This window comes from Bombus affinis, chromosome 5 (assembly GCF_024516045.1).
Source record: "Bombus affinis isolate iyBomAffi1 chromosome 5, iyBomAffi1.2, whole genome shotgun sequence".
Classification (NCBI taxonomy): domain Eukaryota; kingdom Metazoa; phylum Arthropoda; class Insecta; order Hymenoptera; family Apidae; genus Bombus; species Bombus affinis.
This window is the reverse complement of record NC_066348.1, coordinates 4,713,801-4,738,905: the sequence shown is the minus strand read 5'-3', so window position 1 is coordinate 4,738,905 and position 25,105 is coordinate 4,713,801. Positions and strand designations below refer to the sequence as shown.

At 30.7% G+C, this 25,105-nt stretch overlaps 6 protein-coding genes across 8 annotated transcripts in view; 3 read left to right on the top strand and 3 right to left on the bottom strand.

The window, feature by feature from the left end:
* Positions 1-1,414: 1,414 nt before the first annotated feature.
* LOC126916599 (inositol polyphosphate multikinase) lies at positions 1,415-7,928 on the bottom strand. Of its 3 annotated transcripts, none has more exons than XM_050722562.1 (5): positions 7,835-7,928; positions 6,250-6,573; positions 4,088-4,264; positions 3,057-3,317; positions 1,415-2,793 (listed from the first exon to the last, which is right to left on the bottom strand). In XM_050722562.1, the coding sequence occupies exons 2-5, from the start codon at positions 6,416-6,418 to the stop codon at positions 2,084-2,086; spliced, it is 1,317 nt and encodes a 438-aa protein (XP_050578519.1). In that variant the 5' UTR covers positions 6,419-6,573; positions 7,835-7,928; the 3' UTR covers positions 1,415-2,083. The 3 variants fall into 3 exon arrangements, with proteins under 3 accessions (XP_050578519.1, XP_050578518.1, XP_050578516.1); XM_050722561.1 differs by having other exon boundaries at positions 7,583-7,869; XM_050722559.1 differs by lacking the exon at positions 7,835-7,928 and adding an exon at positions 7,103-7,318.
* LOC126916609 (meiotic nuclear division protein 1 homolog) lies at positions 7,324-10,388 on the top strand. Its single transcript, XM_050722577.1, has 5 exons — positions 7,324-7,469; positions 9,510-9,749; positions 9,830-9,935; positions 10,024-10,170; positions 10,233-10,388. The coding sequence occupies exons 2-5, from the start codon at positions 9,523-9,525 to the stop codon at positions 10,368-10,370; spliced, it is 618 nt and encodes a 205-aa protein (XP_050578534.1). The 5' UTR covers positions 7,324-7,469; positions 9,510-9,522; the 3' UTR covers positions 10,371-10,388.
* On the bottom strand, positions 8,478-9,184 carry LOC126916611 (zinc finger HIT domain-containing protein 1). Its single transcript, XM_050722579.1, has 2 exons — positions 9,042-9,184; positions 8,478-8,929 (listed from the first exon to the last, which is right to left on the bottom strand). Exons 1-2 carry the CDS (start codon positions 9,181-9,183, stop codon positions 8,607-8,609), a joined length of 465 nt encoding a protein of 154 aa, XP_050578536.1. The 5' UTR covers position 9,184; the 3' UTR covers positions 8,478-8,606.
* Positions 9,274-10,594, bottom strand: LOC126916613 (general transcription factor IIH subunit 5). Its single transcript, XM_050722582.1, has 2 exons — positions 10,413-10,594; positions 9,274-9,460 (listed from the first exon to the last, which is right to left on the bottom strand). Exons 1-2 carry the CDS (start codon positions 10,445-10,447, stop codon positions 9,274-9,276), a joined length of 222 nt encoding a protein of 73 aa, XP_050578539.1. The 5' UTR covers positions 10,448-10,594.
* A 442-nt stretch (positions 10,595-11,036) lies between these two features.
* LOC126916612 (cytochrome c) lies at positions 11,037-13,762 on the top strand. Its single transcript, XM_050722580.1, has 4 exons — positions 11,037-11,198; positions 12,381-12,430; positions 12,745-12,886; positions 12,967-13,762. The coding sequence occupies exons 2-4, from the start codon at positions 12,392-12,394 to the stop codon at positions 13,110-13,112; spliced, it is 327 nt and encodes a 108-aa protein (XP_050578537.1). The 5' UTR covers positions 11,037-11,198; positions 12,381-12,391; the 3' UTR covers positions 13,113-13,762.
* An 8,718-nt stretch (positions 13,763-22,480) lies between these two features.
* LOC126916589 (rap1 GTPase-activating protein 1) overlaps positions 22,481-25,105 on the top strand; it is a 254,018-nt gene continuing 251,393 nt past the window's right edge. The window contains exon 1 of the mRNA XM_050722532.1: positions 22,481-22,978. Within this exon, the coding sequence (XP_050578489.1) occupies positions 22,752-22,978 (227 nt within the window). The 5' untranslated portion in view covers positions 22,481-22,751. The remainder of the gene's footprint in view (positions 22,979-25,105) is intronic.

The following is a 25,105-nucleotide window of genomic DNA, read 5'->3' as shown; positions in this document are numbered from 1 at the left end:
TTATGAACTATTATCAGTTGACATGTCGTGCCGCTGATTCGACGATTCGAGCGACAATGTAAAAACTGTTTAGGAGTGAATGGCGAATAAAATATACAATAACGAAAAGTTTTTTTAATAACCTATCATTTAACTGAGTTATTATTAAATAATTATAATTAATAATTATTTCTTTTAATTTGAATTTGCCTTTGAATTTAAAGAATTATTAAAATTATCGATAGTATTAAGCAGCAACGATTGAAAAACGGAATTGTAAAAATTTTTTTTTAACAGATCAATCTTGTTTTCTAAATAAATAAATAAATGGTTTATACAAAAATTTAAAAAGGAATCACAGACAGGATGTGACATTGGAGCAAAACTTTTATGAAATTAATTATGTATTAAATTTATTTAAACGTTATCTTCGTTTAGAAATCTACATTAATTTCGAAATTATTAGTTTCGAAATCTACAAAAGAATTATAATTGCTTCTAATAATATCTACATTGAAATAAAGTATGTATGTAATATAATGTCTAATTATTAATACCTGTTAATACCAAATAAATAATATTATTTCACAGCGAATTTATCTTGTATTTTTACTTTTCTGCTAATTTCTCTTTCATTTTTTTCTAGCAGATCTCTCATTTTGTTCACATGATAATTCTATACTTCAATTCCAAAAATCTGAAAAATGAATTGTTTTATATTTATCCTACCAGATGTATGAATAACTAATTTTTTTAATGTACCCATAATCTTGACAATTAAATATTAATGAAAAATAATTTCAAATGTTTTATTATCTGGGCATAACTGAATTCGTTATTATAACAATAACTTGCTATTTCCTGTGATTAAACTTTTCTCAAAATGAATGAAATGTTGTTTTCAATTTTACACTCAGAAGACAAAATTTTACTAATTATATTAATAATACGTATCAAACGTTTCAAGTAATCGTATCAAGTAATATGATTACTTTAATATCTTTAAAATAACTTCTCACATCAAATATCTGCATTTGCTAGTTAACATATTTGTAAGTATTGATCATGACAACTTTTCATATCCTTATAACTTTGTAAATTATTGCATTATTGAATTTCACAAATAGAAAACGAAAAAAATTAAAAACTGTGTATATTCCATCTGATTGTTACAGAAAAATTAATTAATCAGGTACGCATAACTGATTTCTTATTCTTATCTTTATTTTTGTGTCCTCGTTAATAAAATATTTACAAACATATGAATTAACTTAATACACTAGAATTAAAAATAAATACAAAAGTAAATAGCATGGTAGTAAAATTGATCTCTTGAAGAAGAGATCGGTTTCTCTCCATACGCATATACATATGTATTTCCATAGATATAATTTTATTGTTGTTTCTATTTGAAAGGATTATAAGACACAATATCTTTTTTTTTTTTATCAGAATCCTGAATTTATTCAAAAGGGTAGGAATAAAGATATTCAAACTTTACATTAACACTTGGATGTTTTGTATTTATATTAATATAACAATTTCCGTATTTAGTAGGTATGATTACACAATCTTATTTGTACGATAAAAACATAAGTAAAGAAATAGTATGAGTAATCAATGATAACAACAATTGTTGTACGAATGATGAATACATATGTATGACCAAGTATATAAAACCAACAAATATGGTCTTTAATAACATGGAATATCGACAAGTGAGGGTGCATCGAAGAATGTGAACGTTAGAAATATTGTTATATCTGGTGCGAAACAATTAAGATTCAGTTTTCAGTGCTTTCATTATAACCAACTATAGGTACAAAAAAACGTTCCATGAAAGCTCTAAAACAATAAATATTTTACTGTTCGATCGAGTTACATACCCAAGCTTTCACGGAACAATCTTGACCTCGTCTTTTATTTATGCGGTAATGTGCATACATCGTCACGATTTACAACTTCCGGTTTACGATTCTCTCTAACCTACCGTCAAAAATTAATCTAATTTTATTAAACAATATAAAATACAGTTATGTAACATCTCATATTACAATTTGAAAGAAAAAAATGTAATAACTTCTTATATTGTAATAAATATGGTTCATGCAGTGGTATCCTTGGAGACTAGAAACATCTCCACGAGTTTAATCAGATTTTCGATTCCTTCTAGATAATTTAGATCAAGAGCATTTTGATCCTCCGCTGGGAAGACGTGCGTGAAGTCGATCATGTTAATTCTAACCCAGTTCTGTTTCTCTTTCATCGAACTGGTAAGTTCGTTCAGCAAATCATCGTAATCTTCTTTCATTCTTCTAATGTCGTCGTCGAAGTTGTTGACGTACGAATGTGTACGGCAGAGTCGATCCACTTTAAAGTCCGGGCTACACGATCCACTTCTATTCAAAGTCTTTTCTTTGTTCGAAGAATTATTCTCGCCACTCAAGCTGATGCTCCTCTTAATAAAATGTGTCTTCTCCATCGTCCGATTCCTGTTGCTTTCGATACTTGAAACTGAATTACTCGTCGCGTCATTCGTGTGTTTGAACACATTCGATGTGGTTGCATAATTATTTGTGGAGGAAAATGACGTGGATACGTGGCTAGGTAATTTATTGACGTTCGTGTTATTTAGACGGAGATAATGCCGCAACCTTTTCGCATCATATGCCACCAATAAGGAACTAGAATAAAAGCGGAACAACCGCTGCATACGAAAGAATAGTAAGATCTTCCACAAGAAAGAGAGCAGCATCACAATCAATTGACGACAGGGCGGTCTTTCTGGACTTATATTCAGGAAGATTTTCAGCGCTGCGCAGGAAAGAAAAGGCACCATTTGGAATAGTTTGAATAAAAAAAGTAAATTGTTTAAAGTGTTCTGGAAATGGCTTCCAGCGTTTCGTTACAATCGTTCCTCATATGACCCAATAGTGATATGTATACCACTTATACAACTATACGTACGTGACTAATGAAACATTAAAAGACATTTGAATTATAACAGCTAGCGATAGCTCGTAAATTCATAATGCTGTGTATAATTCCCTATAAAATAATTGAAGTTAATGATATACCTTCCACGACACCATTAGCATCAAGAGTCTTGCCATAATGTTTGCCAAACTGTTTTAATTTTCCGGAAGAAACGCAATATACTTGAAAGCCGGTTATACAGAATCCATAAGTGCGTTTAGATTCGGCGTACTTTAACTCCTCCTTTGCTTTTTTCTCTGGCGTGGCTACAGGATCCCACGTTCGTTTACCTATTTTTATATCCATCACGCACGGTTCCGCCATACCATCAGTAATATCTTTCAGCGTAAGGAATGTTACTCCTAATATTTTACGAAAACGATTAATCATATTGTGTTAAACTGTACGAAACCGAGATTTTTCAGCAATTAAGTGTAGGTACAAAAACTTGGGATAAATTCTTTAATAATTATTAATACATGCATGGTAAATAAATAACATACTAAGCATCGAATATATATCAATGTAACCACAACTCATCTTCTATTTTACGCAAAACTGTCCATAAAAAGCAAAAGATTTATTTAGTTCCTTTACCGTTAAAGATAAAAAAGAAATTATTCGAAAAAACATCCAATGATTTGTTATCGTAAACTAAGTAAAATCCTCTTTTAGAATTAATTAGAACCACTAACAGCTTTACAAAGAAACAATAGATATGTATTTTTTTAATCCTACAGTATTTTATAACAACCATAGATAATAACATCTATGTTTTTCAAATAAAAAATATGACAACACCAAATGTAGTAAAATATTCATGTATTCTCGTAAAATAGCAGTGACAGTGATTGTAATAAAAAAAAAGAACATTCGGAAAAATATCGTCTTACTTGCATTATGAAATTACCTAACATTCCTCACGAATATTTATCTTTAAGTGCGAAAAAAATAATTAAATATCTTATTTTTAAAAGATAGTGTTGTATAATATCGCCTATTTTATATTAATTTACTTAAAATGACTTTTAAATGACAATTGTGACAATGAAAAACATATGGAAAACGAAATTAAGGGAATAAGAAGAAATGTAAAAAACAAATTAAAAATTCGATACTTTTGATATCTTACGTCTGCCAAAAATTTGTAACTCTGTTGTGCCGTAATATCGTGGAACATAATTCTTCAATTGTAACATAACAGGGTCTTGAGATGTTTGTAAGTTTTCATAGAACGAAATTTCTCTTTTCCCAAGTAACGGTTTAACAACAGGTTTAAACACACGGCCGTCTGACCTACGTAACATGCCTACAACATTTATTAACCCTTTATAACATCATTGGTTACATAATAAAGATTAAATAATTTTTGTTTTCTATTTCATAAACAAAAATAACAGTACTATGTAAATATAGATTCACAAATACTTAATGAGAAATTTACGATAATGTATTAAATAAATAGCAATAAGTATGAAATAAATATCACGTATGAACTTGTCGTTCATGAATTGCAGTTGAAAGTATTTATGCAACTCGCTCGTTGGAACTCTTTTCACAATCGTTATCAACGAAACTCGTAACACAATATTCCGCTAGATTGCATATACTAAGAAAAATGATTATTCAATATTTACTTTTTCAGGTAGCACAATTGTATATGTTATCGTGAAGAATTCTCACGATTTAACTTTCACTTATATAGGGTTTTGAAAAGTAAATAATATATCAAATAAATATGAAGTTCACAATAAAATAATAAAAATCATTTTCATCAAACCTACGTTATAACAACAAATTATTTTTTGTCTCATTTTATCAAAATCTCGATTAAGCTCTCTTGAACCTATATGTACATCTATATAATATTTTCCTATATTTTTACATGTAAGAGACATTATATAGGTATATAGTACAATTTTATGGTTGAATTCTCAAAATAAAGGAGAAGTAATACAACATATGGAAGAAATATCTTTATTACCAGATTAAACAGTTCGAATTAACTCAAAATCGCATCAAATCATATTTCTAGTGTGAAGAAGATGTTTATTAAAATAAAACGAATGAGAAACGCATAATTCTCATGCAAGAAATGCAAATCATTCTTTTCAAAATCCGACAGTGAAAGACTGCGTGATACCACCACCAAGGGGGTTATCTCTAAATCATCGACACAATTTCACCGACACCGAGTTCGCCGACAATATCTATTTACCGATATGTTGAAATCACCAACTATCACTTCACTGACATTGTTTTTTACCGGTAATTATTATACGTACCATCATATGTTATCGTTGATTATGCATCTTTATCTACATTCGCTCCTGTTTCTTACTGAAATCTATGTTATTGATACTTCTTATGGCTGGCAGAACTGAGTTCTTATGACTTTCCGTAGAAGAGATGACTCACAAATAGTAGTGAATTAAAAACGTGGACGGAAGATGGAATCCCTCCCTCTGGATCAACATTCTAAAAGGATTTAAGTTGATCCAAATCTAATTTTATTTTAAATAGAAATGAACGTAAGTGAAGGTAGATATTTCCTCCTCCGCCCACGCATTTAATTTACTACATATATCCTCTATTAAAACCTTCTCAACACGATTCAGGGTAATGACCTTGACATCGTATTAAAAAGTTACGGAAATCGAAGATGATCAAGTTTCTGTAAATATTTATTTATATAACTTGTATCATTTTCCTTTTCCCTTTATTTTTTTATGCACGAATATGAATATTTAGATATAAATGCATAATTAATGATAATATATATATGCGGAAAATGTAATATTCGATAACAATAAACTGTCAGCAAGAGTGGATGTCGATGAGGTGATTGTCGGTGATTTAAGCGTGTCGACAAATAAACTTTATCGGTGAACTTGGTATCGGTGTCAGCTTCTTAGACTTAAATGTAATCCCTACTAAGGAGACTACGCAGATCGCATCTATTGGACAAATGCCCAATACCCCTGCTGGAACACTAGTGAAAGTGAGAGGTACAAATACAAACGAATGTAGAAAGAATAAGTGGAACGAATGAATGGATCGACTGAATGTTAGTAAAATAAGCATAAATCGTGTAAAAAATCTTCAAATAGTAAAATTGGTGCATGAATTAGGGAGATTTATAAAGAAAACATTATTTCTTTGAGAAGGTAAGAACCAAGACGCATTTGAAGTTGCTACTTTCCTTTATCAAATAACTAAGTATCGAGATGATTCAATAAATCTGTTTTCTTCGCATTTCATCTTCCGCGGCATTTAATTCGATCAGATGCTTACCAATAGTCTGTCGTTCGATATCTAACGACGGATGTCCGGCTACCCGAGATTCCAACGGGCTTATTCCAACAGGAAGTCCATAGTTGGATGGAATTTCAGCTAAGTCCGTATTCGAAGGTTTATCAAGATGGCATAAACTTTTATCGGTCTGAGAGTCTAATGTCGTCATCGTGTTATTGCAATGAGTGGTACACAGTAATTACTTCTGCAATTAAAGGGTTGCACGATTTGGAAAGGTCTTATCTTCGCTGCAAAATCCACCTTAGCCACCAGTAGTTAGTCATCGAAGCTTATTCTAATTATCTTCGGCTGTCTTACTTCCGTCTATAAATACAAATTTCAGTTGATGAGGAAGTTCAACAGACCAGTTACTTAGGTATAATTATATGTACTTATAGACTGCAATACTATTAAACTGACTGAATGATTTTTAAAAGTTAAACGTTTGTGCGCTTCAACATAATATTTTTCAATACGTTATATTATTCGTTGTTCAAATAAAAGAAAACGCGAATAAAATTCGCATTTTCCTCATAAAAATTTGGAACTTTTCTATATGATTTACAGTTATAAATTAAGCATACAAGCCTGCAAAAATAACTCTTAAAAAATGATATCAAAATAATATATTATTTTCATTTGCATTTTTGATATCAAATTTTAATATTAGCATTCATGATTTAACATAATTAATATCAAAGTTCCTAAAGAGTAAAAATAAATTATTACATAAAAATTACGCATGTACATACATTGTTGAAAAGAATTTCCATGTCTCGTATTTTTCGTTTGACAAAATGGAAATTTTATCGTGCTACAATATCGATAATTTCATTCTTAAAATAGATGTTACCTTCGATTATTCTTTCTCACTTGAAAATCCACAATTTAAAATTTTTGATTAAGCGTATCACAGGTAAATTCACATCACACTGAATAATATATAAGGTGCAGTCTCTCGATGCTCTTTCAAATGATCGAAAACCAAAATAAGTTAGAACAAACATTTCGCGCGACACTTAAAACATCGTATTAAGGTACTCGTCTAGATCGGTAGAGGGCAGAATGTGTTTGCGAAAACTGAATGTTTTAAATTCGCGCTTTTACCAACAAATCGTGATATTCGTTCGTCTTTTGAAACTGCAATATTAGCAAAAACAGTATTTATAAAATTAAATTAAATTCGAACAATTTTCTATTTGATCAACTACTTCTACAAGGTATGAACACGTACATTCATTAATTAATACGAGGAAACTTGTAACATTTTAGGAATCGACATTTTGAGCATACGAAAGAATCATAAAATACAACTCATATAAAGCATACGTACATTTATTGGAAATAACAGGAGAATAATTTATTAGCCACTCTTCTTTTACAATTGTTATATCTATGACATTTTACATGCCTATGTATTATTATAACCTATACAATAACCAGTCCACAACACAATACAGTATGCTCGAATACGTAACACTTTCACATAGACAATTTCGTTCGAATCCGTCCGTATATTAGGCGGAACAAAGATTACATTCACGAATTTAAACTTCACATAATTATAAACGATTATATATCCTACCACTAGACGTTTTTCTACTTTTCTATTGCTGCCTCTTTCGTCACAGTACAAAGATTCTTCTAGATTCCACCAGAGGGCCATTGTTTTTATAAAATGAAAATCGTTCCCGCCTTGTTCTCAGAGATTTATATTACTCAGTTTATATTTCAACAGCTCATTTTACACGTGTTTTTCATTTCGCTCTTTAATTTGACTATGTTATAAATCTAATAATTTGTGTAGAAGTTAATATTTACGTAATATTACAGTACAGACGTGCAATACTACTGTTTATAATCCTTTAAAACGTAAGTAATATTGTAAACAATAAACAAAGTACAAAGCAATAAGTATGTATACATTTTTTTAATAATGCATAAAAAACTATAAACAAACTGTCTGACAATACATACTATTAAGATAAGTTTTAAAACAATCGATAACGATAGTTTCTTGAAATAATAAATGATGTTTTACATAATGTTGTATATGTAATACAATTTTAGTACATGAAACAATACAAATTCTTCATAATTATATATCAATAAATATATTTAAAATTACTATTATTATATGAAATTACTATATATTTAAAACTTATTAAAAATTCTTAATTTATTATATTAATTTATTGCATCATAAAAGGAGAAAAGAGTACCTAATATTAATATAAAAATATACAATTTTATTGAATATTTTTTCTTACATATATTAGTCTTATTACGTTTACAATAAGAAAAATATGTTTTATTTATAACATTGAACTATAAGCTTCATGATAACCACATACTTATTAAGCTGTCCATTTTAAACATCTTGTGTCAAGATGAGTACCTAGACACTTCATACTGCAATATCTAGCTCCACAAGGAATACAAGTATAATTACTAGGGAAACCACAAACTGCACAAAATTGTCGTTCTGGAAATCGGGATGGTTGTGCTTGAGCAGATGCATAATTAGGTGGATTTGGATTAATATTTAGATCTTCTTCCACTAACTGAGCAAAAGTTTTACGAAATCGTTGTTTATAATACTCTGCTGATCTGGTCTTTTTTCTTCTACCACCTCTATTATCTAAAGTCTCTTGAAACTTTGGAACTTTCTTGCTCATTACTGAAACAATTATAGTATTTGTGAAATGTTATAAATTGTTACGCCTACAATGCTATAAAAAAATTATATTTGGACTGTTAAACAAATAGAATTGTGCAATATATTTACATACCCAAATCTGCATGCGGATCATCGTGAAAATTATCTTGCTCCAAAGCCTCCAATGCTTTCTTTTGTCTACGCTTACGAGCAGCTTCATCAAGCACTCTCTTTTGATATGCATCTTTTATTCTACCAGATTCTCGAGCAGCCATATTTGATTAATTTATAGTAATTCACAATCTTTTAGTAGGTTATAATATAGGTTTATAATAGGTTATAAATAAGACATTCTTTGATAGTTTTTATATTCCTTTCTCAGCTAGAGGAAATGATATTTGATCCATAAGATCATCCACTTTTGTTTGTAAGGTGTCTAAAATATCGGCAGAGATAAATAAATGCCTCTCATCAAGATCTTGAATAATAAATTTTCGTCCTAAAGCAAATGTCTCATCTAAATGCAAAAGAAATTGCTTCATAGCTGCATCGCTATAAACATAATAAATAATTTCCATTAAAATTTATTACTTCATTACAGTCACTTAAATAAAATGTCTAAACGAAAAGGAATTTCTTTTGAAGAAAAACGTATAAGACTGCTTCAACTGTTTTATGAAAGAAAAGAATTTTTTACTTTAAAAGAATTAGAAAAAATCGCAGCTAAAGAAAAAGGGATTGTTGCACAGGCAGTAAAAGATGTACTTCAGACACTAGTAGATGATGGATTAGTAAGATCAGAAAAGATTGGTACTTCTGTATATTTTTGGATTTTTCCAGGGTAGGGACAAACTATATAATTCTGTTTTATATAAAAATAATATTACATTAAAAATAATAATAAATAAATATGTTGTGCAGAGAAAATATTACTAGGATAGAAGAAAGAATCTCTGAAGCATTAAAAAACATAGTAGAGGCAGAATTTAAACTTAAAAAACTGAAAGATGCTTGTGAAAAAGAAAAGGTAATATTGTTACAGGAAATTAGTTGATATATAATTACAAAACTTAGATTATGTTTTTTCTATATATTTATTGGTATAAAATGTATAGATAGGAAAAGAAGATACAGAGGAAAGACAAATTTTATTACGTGAATTAGAAGAATTAAAAGCCAAGGAGAATCAATTAAATGAACAAATTGCTAAATTCAGTGATGCTGATCCAGAAGTTATAGCTAAACTTGGAGAAAAAGTACAGGTATAAGAGTATTAAAAGATTTAAATTTACATGAAATTAATACAAATTTTCTTATCTCTTAGAAATATAAAGAAGTTACAAATACATGGACAGATAACATTTTTGCTATTCAAGGTTGGTGTAAAAACAAATTTGACATATCTGTAGAATGTCTCAATAAACAATTCAATATTCCTGATGACTTAGATTACAAAGAATAAAGACCTTTGAAATTTAAACCAATTTTTATTTTTTATACATACCATTCAACTAAAATCCCTTTCGTAACATTTACCATGACTTTTTCTCTTTTGTCTTTCACAAAAATGATCAGATATCTAGATTTTTCATAATTGTCTTACGTTTGCACGCGTGTGTAGTACAAAGTACTATTATAAATTATAAGCATAGGTATAAACTTATGGGTATGACTACAAGTCATTGAGTATATTCGTCTCCAAGTATTAGATAAGAAAATCAGTATGATTCAGATTATTTCGTTTAGTACATAACAAGCGTCAATAGAGGCGTTGATAACGAAATTTTATATAACCTGATATAAATATATTTTATTTATAAATTAACAATATTTTCACAGATCGTATTACATATACACAAATGAAAAAAACAGGATTATAATAAATTCATAATAGTACTTTTTCTATATTATTCAGTAAAATTATAATATCATATAAAGCAATATATTTTATTTATATTCATTACCAAGTACAGTAATATATTATTTATAAGTATTTAAAATTCAGTATTTATTTATGTTCATTCCAATAAGAAAAAGAATTTATGGAGCAAGTTTAAATTTTGGACAAAATGTATTACCAATCACAGCAAGAATTTCAATAATATTTTACCTGAGCGCCCTCTGGTAGAACATTTGGAATGTCCATGAACTATTGCATCAGCCATTAAAATACCCCGAATTGAAGCCCAGAGGAAATCAGTAGTTATACACACATTGATCAAAGCGTCTATTCACGGTCAGGCCTCAGACGCTTGTGAAATTTTGTTCGCGTGAGTGATAGTCACTTAAAGTAAGTTCGATTCTCATTTTTTTTTTAAGTGTTCAAAAGCATTATCGAATATAATTATTATTTTTATTAATATTTTCCATTGAAATTATGAAGAAATTGTATAAGTTACTAAATAACTTAAACAACAATTTTATATGCATGGCGTTTACAACACGTGTAATTGAATCCTTGAAATCCCATAGCTATCGAAATCGTGAAATTTTTGTTCTACTGCAACAATAATTTTCGGTTATTTTAATCAAGTATAAAATTAATGTTACGTAACGCGGTTATTACCGAGCTGCTACTCTATTATTGTATTTCCATTAATAAAAAATCCTAAATCTTGTAATATAATTTAGTCTTCTTATCACAAATAACTAATGTTTGCAAGAATATAAAAGAATTAGGGTTTATAAATTATATTATAAGCTATTGGGAAGTAAATGTGTACTTATATCATTCTCTTATAAAACTTCGTTTTATAAATTTCCGTGAGATTTAACATTAGTGTTAATTTAGTATAAAAATGTACTTAGGTACACAGTATCGAAAAACTAGAACGCGAAGTGCAATTTCATGAAGAATTTCATTAATCATAAGAGTGTTAATTTATAAAATTCTTACACCGATTAGATTAGATTGAATTCTGGGCGATGCTGCACCCAGGCATATTACCCATATATAAATGTAACTTATTTGACCTTTAGACAAACTACCTAAGTCAATGTCACAATGTCACTTTTTTTTAAATTGGATGTTCTTATAATTTATATAAGATACTATATTTTATTGTTATCTTCTGCATTTTAAAGTGAATTTTATTATCTATATAACAATATCCAATTATCACGTTCTTTCTTATCATTTTGACACGTGCTGAACGGAAAATGTAACGTAACGTTTTGACTCATGATAGAAATGTCTTTTAATGTCTTTTTTCAATGCAGCAGAAAAATGTTACGTTTTTCTATTTGATGATTAAATTTTTAATATGTAAATTATATACAAATTTCTCATGTAAGAATATTATGAAATCTAAGACTTGTTCACATGCTTCGTACTTACGTAACGAACAAGAAACGAATTGGAAGTCAAAGTTATTAAAAATTTGTCTTCTATGCACAGTAGATTAACAAAAAAACGTTGGTATGTGTATGTCATCGATATCTTAAGAACTTCTATTTTAACAATTTTGTCCAGATTGTAAAGCTATGGGTGTTCCTGCTGGTGATCCAGAGAAAGGCAAAAAGGTAAAAATTAAAAATATAAAATTTTAATAATTTGATTTGTTATTTTATTTGAAACATGTTAAAAATTTTCGTTAGTTGAAATTTATGTCGAAAAATGCACACATAATTTAATCTCTCATGACGTATGGAAACGTTGATACGTATACACGTGACTACACGTCACGATAATTTTGGCTTCATCGATAATATGGATTTAACGTTTTATTACATTAAATAATTTATGCAATTTTTGCTCACATCTAAAATAAAATTTTTATCAAATTGTTAATAGTTATTGAATATATATAATATGTAAAAGTAATCTTTTGTGTTAGCTTTTTGTACAAAAATGTGCACAATGCCATACAATTGAAGCTGGTGGTAAACACAAAGTAGGACCTAATCTTCATGGAGTAATAGGTAGGAAAACTGGCCAAGCTCCTGGTTACAGTTACACGGATGCAAACAAATCCAAAGGTATACCTTTTATTAAAGTGTTTTTTAATACAATACCAAATTTTTTTTAAAAAACTCAAATTGTATACATACTATTGTAGGTATCACTTGGAATAAGGACACTTTATTTGAATATCTTGAGAATCCAAAGAAGTACATTCCTGGTACAAAAATGGTGTTCGCTGGTTTGAAGAAACCACAAGAACGTGCTGATCTAATTGCATATATTGAACAAGCATCGAAGTAAGCTTGATATCTAGGAAAATTGATAAAGCGCGCTAGACGTGTTTGGCGGGTATAGAGGAATTTAGTACTAATATCATCTCAAACCTCATAAACATACCGCTACATTTCACTCAACTCATTCATTGATTTTCTCTGTCTGGTACTCGAATGTTTACAAAGTCTGAATAGTGACAAATTATTGTTGTTAATTATAAGTAGGTGTATCATGCATGTAACTTATGTACATTGACAGGAGTTGGACTAGATCTGACTCTGCTTCATCGCTAAAGATATTTTGGTGCTCTCTCACGGTGGTTGAACCATCTGTAGATTGTGCACTATTATTTATTTGTGATTGTAAACTGTTGAAATCGTTCTATGAACTATTGAACTGTAATGCAAGAGTATGAAAATACAGATTCAACAATGAATTTGTAATGTTCATTTTTGCTATATTAACAAACAATAAGTATATCAACGTCAAAAATATGGTAAAGTACAAAATGGTACTGAAGTGATACGCCCTGCCAATAATTTGGATCTAAATTTATTTGATATTAAAAAATTGTAATAATTACACAAAAGAGGAGCAAATAGTATCTATAGTAAAATATTAACAACCCTATTCAAAACAAATGAATGGAAGTAAAATAAATTAAATAATTACAAACATTTAATTGTAGTATTTTAAACACTAAAATCCACTCTAGAAGTATTAATCTAGATTAGTATTTGTATTTGATAAGAACCAGGAAGGATGCGGTTACAAACGCCAGGAAATGTCTTATTCGAGACTTTGTGTAGTCTTGCAGTAAGAACTACTGCATTTCGATTCAACAAGTCGTAAAATTACGTTCCTTCGACTAATTTTGAAGTTATAATGGAAAATAATTCCGATTGTTGCAAAGAGCAAAAGATATTGAGTGATACTAATCATCGTATAGTGAAAAACAAAGAAAATTCATTAAGGCTTAAATTAGTTCGTGTATTTAATTCTGGAACTTTAAAGAGTCCAAAAAGTCCATTAAGTACTTCGAGCTCTCAATGTTCGAGTCCTAGTTACGATTGTCCGCGTATGAAAGCGAGATATTCATGGAATTTATCCTCACTTAGTAAAGAGTATTCTACGTTACGTGCATTAGAAAATGATACATCTTCAAAATCAGCTATAAATACTAGTCCTACAAATTCGCCAACTAGTTCATCCTCGCCGCATTCTCCTTATTCAACATGGTATATCAACGAAAGGTAAGTTCCTTATAAATTGACGAGTATAAATAATGTTAAACACAATCGATTTAAACGTTAATGCAAATATAAATAAGCAAAAATATTATTTATTTAAAGATTACTTTATTAAAAGCTTTCTATTCTCAGCATGAATATTTATAAGTAAGGACACATGTATATGGTTTTGACAGATATATATTTTATATATCATGATATAGATGATGTTTTAGTAACATTCAATGTTAGTTTTTTTTTATCTCAATAAAAAACGCATTGCTATGATTGCAATAGTGTTTTTAAATATTATTTAGACTAGAGTCGTGTGCCAGCAATGTCTTATAAAATTAAGAAACTAACGTACGCAAATGCAAATGTTTACAGAATCTTAATTTTAATATCAGATAAGTGAGTGAAAATTAAATAGCCTTCGATGAATTATTAGACAAAGAAATCTATGTGAACATGAAGCGTAAAAATGGAAAAAGGTAAATAGGGACTTTGAAGGTACGTTGAAAGTTGAAACGAACAGACATCGGTAGCAAAATGCGAATGGGTCGATGCAGCGCCGGCGCTGCAGAAGATAACCAAGAAGACGAATATCCCCACCAATCCTCTTCATCGTCAAAACGATCGCGTCGACGTGTACCCTCTTCTCCATCCAGCGTGCAAGACAGAGTGAGAAGAAAAGAGTCTCTCTACTTCTCTATCTCTTGTTCTCTTTCCTCCTCGCTCCTCGTCTCTGTTTCTTGTCGCACGAATGCACCTCGTTGTGCTCCGCAGAACACTACACGAAGCGCCTCGAACCAGTGTAGAACGGTTTGCAGTAAAGTAGGACCGTTGTCACGTTTACCTCCTCGCGGGGAATTAGGAATTGAATAAAATACAGGTATGTATTAAACTCATATTAATTGCGCCTTCAATCGTAGCCTGTTTATGCAGTCGATTATTTTTTTCGAGTATAATACTTCACAATTGCAATTCTTTGTATATGTTGTATTTTATAATGTTAAAATATATGATGATAATAGTGACAATTAAATTGCCGCGCTTTTACATAACATAGAACATACAAAGTCATTTCCTAAAAATTATCGTGCAAAGTGATCGCGCGCGCGTATCGCAAAGCACATACAAACATGGATCATTGAAAACCTTGCTTGGACTCTTCCAAATATGCAAGCACTGTAGAAAAATTGCGAAACGTATTTTTTCATGGCTTTAAGAATTCGTAGAGTTTTGTTTTCAGGTTTTACCTATTTATTCATGCATTATCAAAACACTAGTGCCGTAACTATTGTGTGAGTTATTCTTAGATTTATTCATGAACAATTTATTCATCAACGATTTATTCATCCATGTAACGGTTTCTTTCAACTGCCGCGATGAAAACCTATTGTAATTTGTAATTTATCCGTTTCATAAATACAAGCCATGTATTTATGGTCAAAACTATATTTTCCACATACTATTGTTAACAGAAATTCCAATATACGTACGTGCACGAATGTTATTATTAAGAATAATGCTATATATTACACGTATCCTGATTCAAAATTGTTTTATTATTTGAAGCTAAACATATTTTATTTTTTTCATATAGTATTTGTTTGTTTATCTAAGAAATTATTTTCAATCACTTTGCAAGCAATTTTGATTTGAAATAAATTTTAATACAACGTTTGCGAGAACTCTATGTGATGTTCGGAAAACTTTGCGATCACAGAGCAAAACGCATTTTATACTTTCAGTCTTTCGAGTGTCTGAGAATGGCCTCGAGCAAAGAGTATGATTTAGGACATAGTGTTTCCTAAAGTATGTAGGTATACATACGTACACAGTAGAACAAGAAGTACATACACGTCCATTTACACACACGAGTGTTCGTAACTATACCTATTTGTAGCCTGCATCATCGGGTAAAAAGTAGGTCTAGGGAATCAGCTGACCGAAAGAGGCGCGTGCGCTTCACTAAAAGCAGAACACATTTGAAACGCCCACTATACACCTACTCTTGGAATCCCAGAAAAAAAGAGTTCTCGAAACGCGGATACTGATAAACCTACAAAAACTTTCGTTTAATTAATCTCTGACTACATGTACATGTACGTCCACATAAGACATAAGTGATATTTTATATTTAGAAATATAGGCCATGCATATTTGATTCACATAGTAGTTCATATATATGTATATCACACTAGTAACACGAATCAATTATAAAAGTATTATATGTACTTCCTCTCTCAACATAAAAAGGTGTAATAAAACAGAATAATTTATCATATAATAGATAAAAGTTTGAGTTCAAAAATAGAATTTTACTATACTTAAAACAATTGTATCTTTATATTTTGTTCTCTAATTCTATTTTCTGTTTCTTCATTTATAGAAAAGAGACTTTTAATTTTAACGTAACCCGCGTATTCTTTAGCTGTCATATCAGCGCACATTGCAATGACACGTAACGGATCTTTGGCCATGGCCGAGTGAGAGTTTAGCGCAAATAAACATAGTCAAGGCTGACATTTGCGTAAAAAGCCATGAAATTTTGAAACTGTATTTCATCCATCCCGCATTCACTTTATGATGTAAAATAAATACATCTAATAATAAGAAGAATGGTTTCGTTTTCATATATGGGGCTCATTCGTACCACCGCCACGCTCTCTCTCTGTTGCATAAAACGGCTTTCTTAAACAAAAGAAGATTTGCTAGTGAAAGAAATTTCACTATTAGTCGTGAGAAAAAAAGTAGTGCAGTGACATACGGGAAAATCTCATTACTTAACCATATACTATAGTTAACTTATATTCTGCGGTCATAAAATCGTTAGTCTATTTTCAAACTCGGTGTCTTCTATTTTATTATACTGTATACGAATAAACTTCAAAAATAATCTAATTTATAGACATTTCTTTCATTTGACATACCAAATTCTTCTTTTTTTATAGCGTCATTAAGAAATAATGGTATATAATTTTAATAAATAACTATTTATTTACATTTATTTTATCAAATTATGTCAAAATTGGAGGTGGTACATGCTTGTATTGTTTTTAAACAATGTAACAAATCTTATAAAATATAACCGAATGTTATATTGTCAAGCAAACTGCGAACATCATAGACGCACGCGAGGTCTGATCAATTAACTCTCAAAGATAATAAACACGCAATGAAAGCAAGTCGCGGATAAATTACAATAATTAGCACACGTAGCGTAGCTCTTTGAAACTGTGACGGGTGAAACGTTTCCTTCCTTCGATGCTTCCGCGTATATAGAATTTTTGCGTGAAACGCGCGCGTGATTCCCATAGTTACATCATTATGGTCGAATTAGGTGGGAAACCATGAGAAAATACAATGCTGATTAATTGTTCCAATGATGATACAGTGATGAAGTACTCGCCGCAACAGCAGCAGCAAAAGGAAAGGAAGTCGGAGAGCGACATTTGCTCGATCGACGCGGCGACACCGAATCGAGGAGCGCGGTGTCACTCGACATCGACGGAGTGCAAAAATTTGTCAAGCTCGTCGACGAGGAGCGCGATCTGTCGTTCGCCGTCGACGGGGATGTTCGCCTGGATGCGTGTATTCCGCCTCGCCTCGATGCTTCACCAGATCGGCTGCTAGAGCCGAGTATATGGAAAGCGAGCACCTCTTGCCGCAACTCATAGATGTATTTAACGAATTAAAAATTTAAAAAGACCGTGTACACGTGTGTATGTATGTGTGTGAACGCGTGCGTGTCAAGTGTCCATAAGAGCGCATAGCCTGCGCCTACACTTATGCAACCCGGCTCGTTTGCGTATCTGCACGCATGGTCACACGTGTACAGGTGCATTCGACGACCCTTTCCTCTTGGTCGTGAATTACCTATCCATAGGGTGATCGGTTCGTAACGTAGGGACGGCCGACGTTAGCTCAACTATAGTGCGTTACGCAATAACAGCCACGTTAACAGCCACGGGCGTCGTACTGGTTACGTTACGCCTACTTATGTAGAGACGAAATTACATATACGCGCGTTCTCACGTATACGCGCATAGCGGTAAACGTTTTTGTAAGTGCGTATACACGCGTGTGCATCGTTGCACATAGAGCGCAGTCCCGGGTTCCAGTTAATCAATTGGTCATTTGCGAACCATCAATTAGCGCGTAAGCTTCGAAATCGGAGGTAATTTGTCGCAACACGTCGCTGGTGATCCATTCCAGATATATCCTCTCAACGTTCTCTTCTCTACCTTCTTCAGTTCACTTACCTTTGGAGTTACGGGTTACATGTGCACGCGTGTACGAATACCTGCCATAGTAAATACGGTTTTTTAGCTTGTACGTGAATAGTGATAAGGATATAACGTGGTGCTATGTTCAAAACATTCCTTCATTGTCAAACTGTCTTTCGTTGCTTTATTTTAACTTGTCTGTTTCTTCCTCTGTTTTTACCTCTTTCTCTCTCAATTTCCCTGTCTATATCTCTATTCTTACAGTATCGATTTTTTTGCGGATAAGGACAATCTAACACCGGTGAATATTAACTATTTTTGTACGAACATAAATAATCGTACTGCCTCCTATATTTTCTTTATGGATTAGTTTGATCTGAAATTTATTAAATTTCATTCTATCTGAAGAACTGAAAAGCGTATTGAAATTGATATAACTTTATATTTTGCATTTATTTCTTAAAAATTACTCCTATTGAAGCATATAATATCGCGCGCGCTTCAGGTATCTACGATCACTAATTTACATCCGATTTCATACCCTCCTCGATTTATTCTTATGCAATTGTTAAGAAAATCTGTCAATGTTGTTAATATCGATCGATATATTTTATGACTACGCAAATCGACAAATAAATTCAATATTTGCTTTAACGCGCGATTCACTATTTTATGCGCCAATCCTACAGACATCCCAGAAAAAGATCTCCGTTACTGCGAAACTGTGGTGGAACTGCGACCAGAACTTTTAGAAGTACGTTTATCTTTGAATAATAAAACGTTGTTCTGTCAAAAGATAGTGTTTATTGATTTATATCCAGCCAATAAAGCACAGAACTCGTTTGCACTACACAATTAATATAGAATAGTAGTTTTTATAGCGAACTTTTATTTCTATCCTTGGAAAACTCTCTAGTTGCTTTTCAAGTTTGACGGAATGAAATCTTTTTTTCTTTAACCACCTACGCAATACTATGCGTAGTTCAAGTTAAGTCACTGAAAGAAGTGTAATTGATTAACAACTACGAACCATTTGTGGAACATACGGAGGCAGAGAAATAATAAACGAAAGTGAGTCACACTTGTGGGTTAAGAATAGATATGATTCTTTACAAGGTGTGTGATATATCGAGTACAAAACAATAGATTGCTAAGTATTTATTAATTTTTAATGAAACCCATTAGAGAGCTATTAAGGACCCCAATTTAAAATTATAATTTAACATATGTACATATATATATAACTTCCACGCGATTATGAGCCACTGAGGTCATCAATTCGTGCATGATAATGATTGAAGTTTGTAAGTCTATATGTATACGTACGTCAATGGTCTCATATTGTCAGCTCTCTGTTCTCAAGGACCATTTTCTTTATGTAACACATTTTAAATGAAGGTCTCTTCTTTCTTCCTAATATATAAGTTATTATACAACTAGTGATTATTAAATATATTTTATTCTAAATTTCTTATACGTAATTAATTTGATAATTAAAATGGTTTGATTCTATTATAAAAAAACATGTTATAGTTACTCATGTTATACTATGAATGATATTTATGTTTATGAATATTTACCTTAAAAATAACATTGATTACGAAAGTTTGGAAGGTTTCAAGTTTCAACTTGAAGCGGATTGAGAAAAACAACACACTTCTCTTGATCAGTTTATATAGATGTAACATATAACATAGACATTGATTTTATTTTTATTTTCAAAGATAACTAACATAAAATAATGAATTATTTTTTTAATTAAACTCAAGTAAAATCCAACATGATTGATGTATCGTAAGGTATATTTTTACGAATGATAATAAAAAGTATACGTTTGAAAAAAAAGAAATATACTAGTGAGAACTTAACTGAACTCAAAAGTGAATACTAAAATTAAATTTAAATTATTTAATATAGACCAAGGTAAGAGTGTCATAACATTTTTGTAATGGTTATATATATTTTTTAAACTATATACTTTGTATAAAAACCTTGAAATATTGGAACTTTGTGGAAATAAAAGCAATTAGTATAAATATTTTTTAGTATCTCATCTTAAAATAATTTTTACAACAAGAAGAGGAAAGTATTTCAAATTACCATCTTAATGTGGATCAATACTATTATTTTTGACATTTTATTCTTTATTTTAAAATTAATTCTTTTCGTTTTTGAAATATGTTTCTTGCTTCTTCTTCTCAACAAAATTATGATTGCAATAATATATTTTTTGTATTTTGCAATTTTGCCATATATAATTGCTCTAATTTTTAAGAATGTTATCATCTAACGATAATGAAACTTTAATTATAGACAACGCAATTGATCTTTATATTGCACTTATATGCTTTGTAATTAAAAATCGGTTACGTGGATAATATACATATGTATATACATATTTCATAATATATATGTTCGTTGAAGATATTTTTGCAATTGACTTTGTAATGATCTATACCTTAGTTGTCCTTGAAATCTTTAAATCACGTTCGCAGATAGATACATTTTAAAGGAAAAATTTATTTGTAATTTTCTTACGGGCGTGGATTTGAAATTTACTCTTAATTTTGTTTTTCATCGCTAAGAATATATGACTGATTATGCTAATTATTGTTGGAACACACCAGACAGTGATTCTTTGATTTAGTCTATTTATTCTGCTATCGAATTTTTAATTCGGTTTAAAAACTTTCAACTTTCAACTTTCAACACAGCTATCATAATGTTAAAAGTTTTCCTGTTATTTAAATTACTGACCAGCGTAGCAATAAATGTATACTTGTAAAAGTGAATGTGGTATCAAACAAAATCATAAGATGTTTCTTCTATTGCATTCTACCTACCAAGTAATGTCACAAGAGCGTCATTGTGTAATATCATATGCATTACATACTTATTTTAAACCTATGACGTAAATGTCATAGGTGCATAACCATTATCAAAGTGTATTTAGAACAATGGAGTGTTGATACTTCTAATAACGTTAGTAATACATCTTTTGTTTAAGTGTAAAATTATTTACATGAATACTTTGTTAGCACAATGCAAACCTTATCTCGTTATCTACTGCTTGTAAAGCAGTTTGTGAATTCTAGTATATCGGATGTGGGTTTTCTTATCAGAGTTGGCTATTTTGTATGCATATACTTTCATTAGAAATATCTGCTGAACAAGAAGAATTTAGGAAATATACAAGTACTAAACAAATATATAAATTGTTACTTTTATGGCTAAATATTTTATATGAAAATGTTAAATGTTAAATAAATATCAAGGAAATAAAGATAGAGTAATTTTCATCTAATATGTATATTTTTCAATAGTTATTTATGAACATTTTTTTAGGTTAATGGCTGAGCATTTGCTTTCAATTTCGTATTCCTTCAATTGTGATAAACATAATCTTTGCATTTAAGGTACTGTATTTGAAAACCTTAATCAATACTGCATGGTTCACGTAACCTATAATATATAACATATAATATAAAATAAAGAAGTACATGATTGAAATACAAAATACCATCTTTTCTTTGTAACTTCATAAATTAATACAAAACTACTCCAAGATATAGAAGTTGCATTTATGTATATAGTTCATTAAATAATTACAAGATAATGGATACTTATTATTATATTATTATACAACTTTTTTTCTACACCTATTACACAATTAATTTAATAGTAACGCAATAGGTATATTGCATTTAGCTATACTATTAGAAACATTAAAACAAAGACTAGTAATGACATCTACAAAAGCAGTCGATAATACAGAATACGAGTATCAACCCCTTAAAGCTATCCACCTTACCGGCTAACGTTTGTTGCTCGGTACGGTTCAGGACTGTGGGTGGCAGGTAAGACAAATAGTGGTAGGGCAGGAGGGTGGGGGGTGTATGGTCGTAAACACTCGCGCAAGAAGTACGTACATAGTCTCGCGAGGACTCGTGCCGCGATTACGTCGTTCCGGAATATGAACGTGATCGACGTGTAGTGTTCAAGCGAAACGGCCGTGTAAATCAGAAACACTTGACAGAAATTGCTACGGATTTTTCCTGTTGAACGATCTGTTGGACAAACTACTTCAGGTTATTGTCACAGTCACGTGATATCTGTTGATTCATTCGAATACGAAGAGATCGAGGCATTTGTTAATTTCGCGCGGCGGTATTTCGAATGTGCCGGTGAAATAGAATCCTCATGCGATGCGTCGTCCCCTAATTCGCTATCTCTCAGAGGGTGGTGGCGGTACAGGTGACAATGCCGGTCCCAGGAGGCAGCAATCCGTAAAGGAAGACGATCGTAGTAGTTACACCTGGAATTGTCGTGAATATGGGCATCATCTGTCTTCCTGTGACCTTCTCAAGGTTCCGACAGCCCTCGGATGTCGCGGGCATACCACGTCACCGGAACCACGAATGGCGATCCACAGGTAGGCCGATTTCGATCAGCAGTGGTCGCGTTTTATGTTGGTAGGGGAGGTTAGCTCCGGAATTGTCCGGGTCAGTGCATCCTTCGGGGGCTCATTCTGGGTAACCGCGCTCGCGCACTGACTTAGCTATAGTTAAGAAAAGAATCGTTCAGGGAACCTTTTGTTTCTTCAAAGTTTAAAAGAAAGGTTAATTATGGAAAAAATTATGATATGTGTGATTTGTTAAAATGATAAGAGTGAAATTCATAGGTCTTATATATTGAGCTGATTTTAAATGAGCTAAATGTTGAAACTTTATGGTAGTCATCGCCTTGTATAATTGGTATTATGACTTACGCAATATGTATTAACTTTAGCTATGATATATATCAATTTTGAAATGTTGATACTTAAATATTTGACTTTGTATTAGGGTTTTATTTACTTATTTGTTTTGTTTTATTTATTTGAGCAAAAAATACTAAGAAATATTTATTATAGATTAGGTTTATACATAATGGGTAATAAAACATATCGCTTTTAGATGCTTCTGTTTTGTTTGAGTTTCTGTTACAAAGTATAACTTCGGAGTAATTTTAGATCTTAATTCATAATACGATTAGATTCTAATTCATAACAATGTTCTTTACCTTTAGTGAATGTAATAATCATTATAATTTATGCAATAGGATACTTAATAAGTGATGATTTTTTTTTAAATGTATGCATATATATGTTGCGGAACTGGCAAAAATTATATTTATTTGTCAGATTACAATAATTATTAATATATTGTAAAATATCTGTTTTTTCCCATATTCGTTGCAAAATTCGTTACAAAATGAATGTCTGTAAAAATTGAATCATTCACAGTGAAGTAATTGTATATTATATCTGAATTCACTGCAAAGCTGCTATTCTTAAAAATGTATATAGTTCTGCATGGAACAATCGATGAGTTTGTTCTTCTTTCCAAGAATTACTTTCAAATATTTGGCGTCTTACATTCCTTGCATTTCATGATATTGTGAAAATATTTTGACAAAAATTTCACAAACCGGATAATTCTTTCTTAATTTATTTCAGGATTAGCAGATAGAGCCGGATAAATTTATATCCTAAAATACATATGATAATCTCAATTTTTCATCTAAAAACGGAAAATCGGTGCAGTGAATAAGGGAAAGAGAGAAATGAGAGTTATATTATTTTGAATTTAATTCTCTCATAAATTATGGAATTGTGAATGTAGTTATCTTCACTGATTTTCTACCCGAATATTATCTATATATAACAGCAACCTACAAATATTAGAACGATTTAGTTCTTCCAAATCAGTGTCCCATATCGATTGTTCACATATTTCTACATATCTTCTAATCCTGTAGGCAAACCGACCTTTCAAATACCTTGAACATTTCCACAGACTGTATACCACATACATACAGTCGGACATAAAAAAATTCGGACACTGCACAATTTCAATTTCTAAGCTCTATATTTTCAGCAAATGTACGAGGATCAACAAAATTGTATTACATTATGTTATATTATATATGTATATATATAGATAGATAAAATAGAAAAAATCTTTCAAATTATTTATTATTGTCTAAACATTAATCGAAGTACTGATAAAGAGCGAATATTTATTTCACAAAAAATTGTGGACGCAAGATAAACATTCAGAAATTTCTTAGTTTAATTCGCCATTAAGTAGTGCCAATGTTTGTATACAATGTTTGTAAAGAATGCTTCGCAATGAACCAAAAGTCGCAAAAGTCTAGGTACGAGTTTTGAATACATATATATATATATATATATATATATATATATTTGTATTGTATAATATGGGTATTCGGGAACACATTGCATATCCCGTATGTCCCGAACAAATTGTATAATATGTATTTCACTAGGAAAAGAAAAAGTCAATTCATGATACGTAGTGTATGTTAAGAAACAATTAAGAAAACATTTAGAAGTAGAATGGAAATAAATCAGCGTTGATTATTTAAAAGAATTTATTTTCACTGTACCAAACCCTATATTTAGGTACTCCATGTCATCGAACATATGGGATAACCGACTAGAAATTAAACATTTGTGACTAATCATTATCAGTTTTAGTTTTTAGCGTGCTATAAT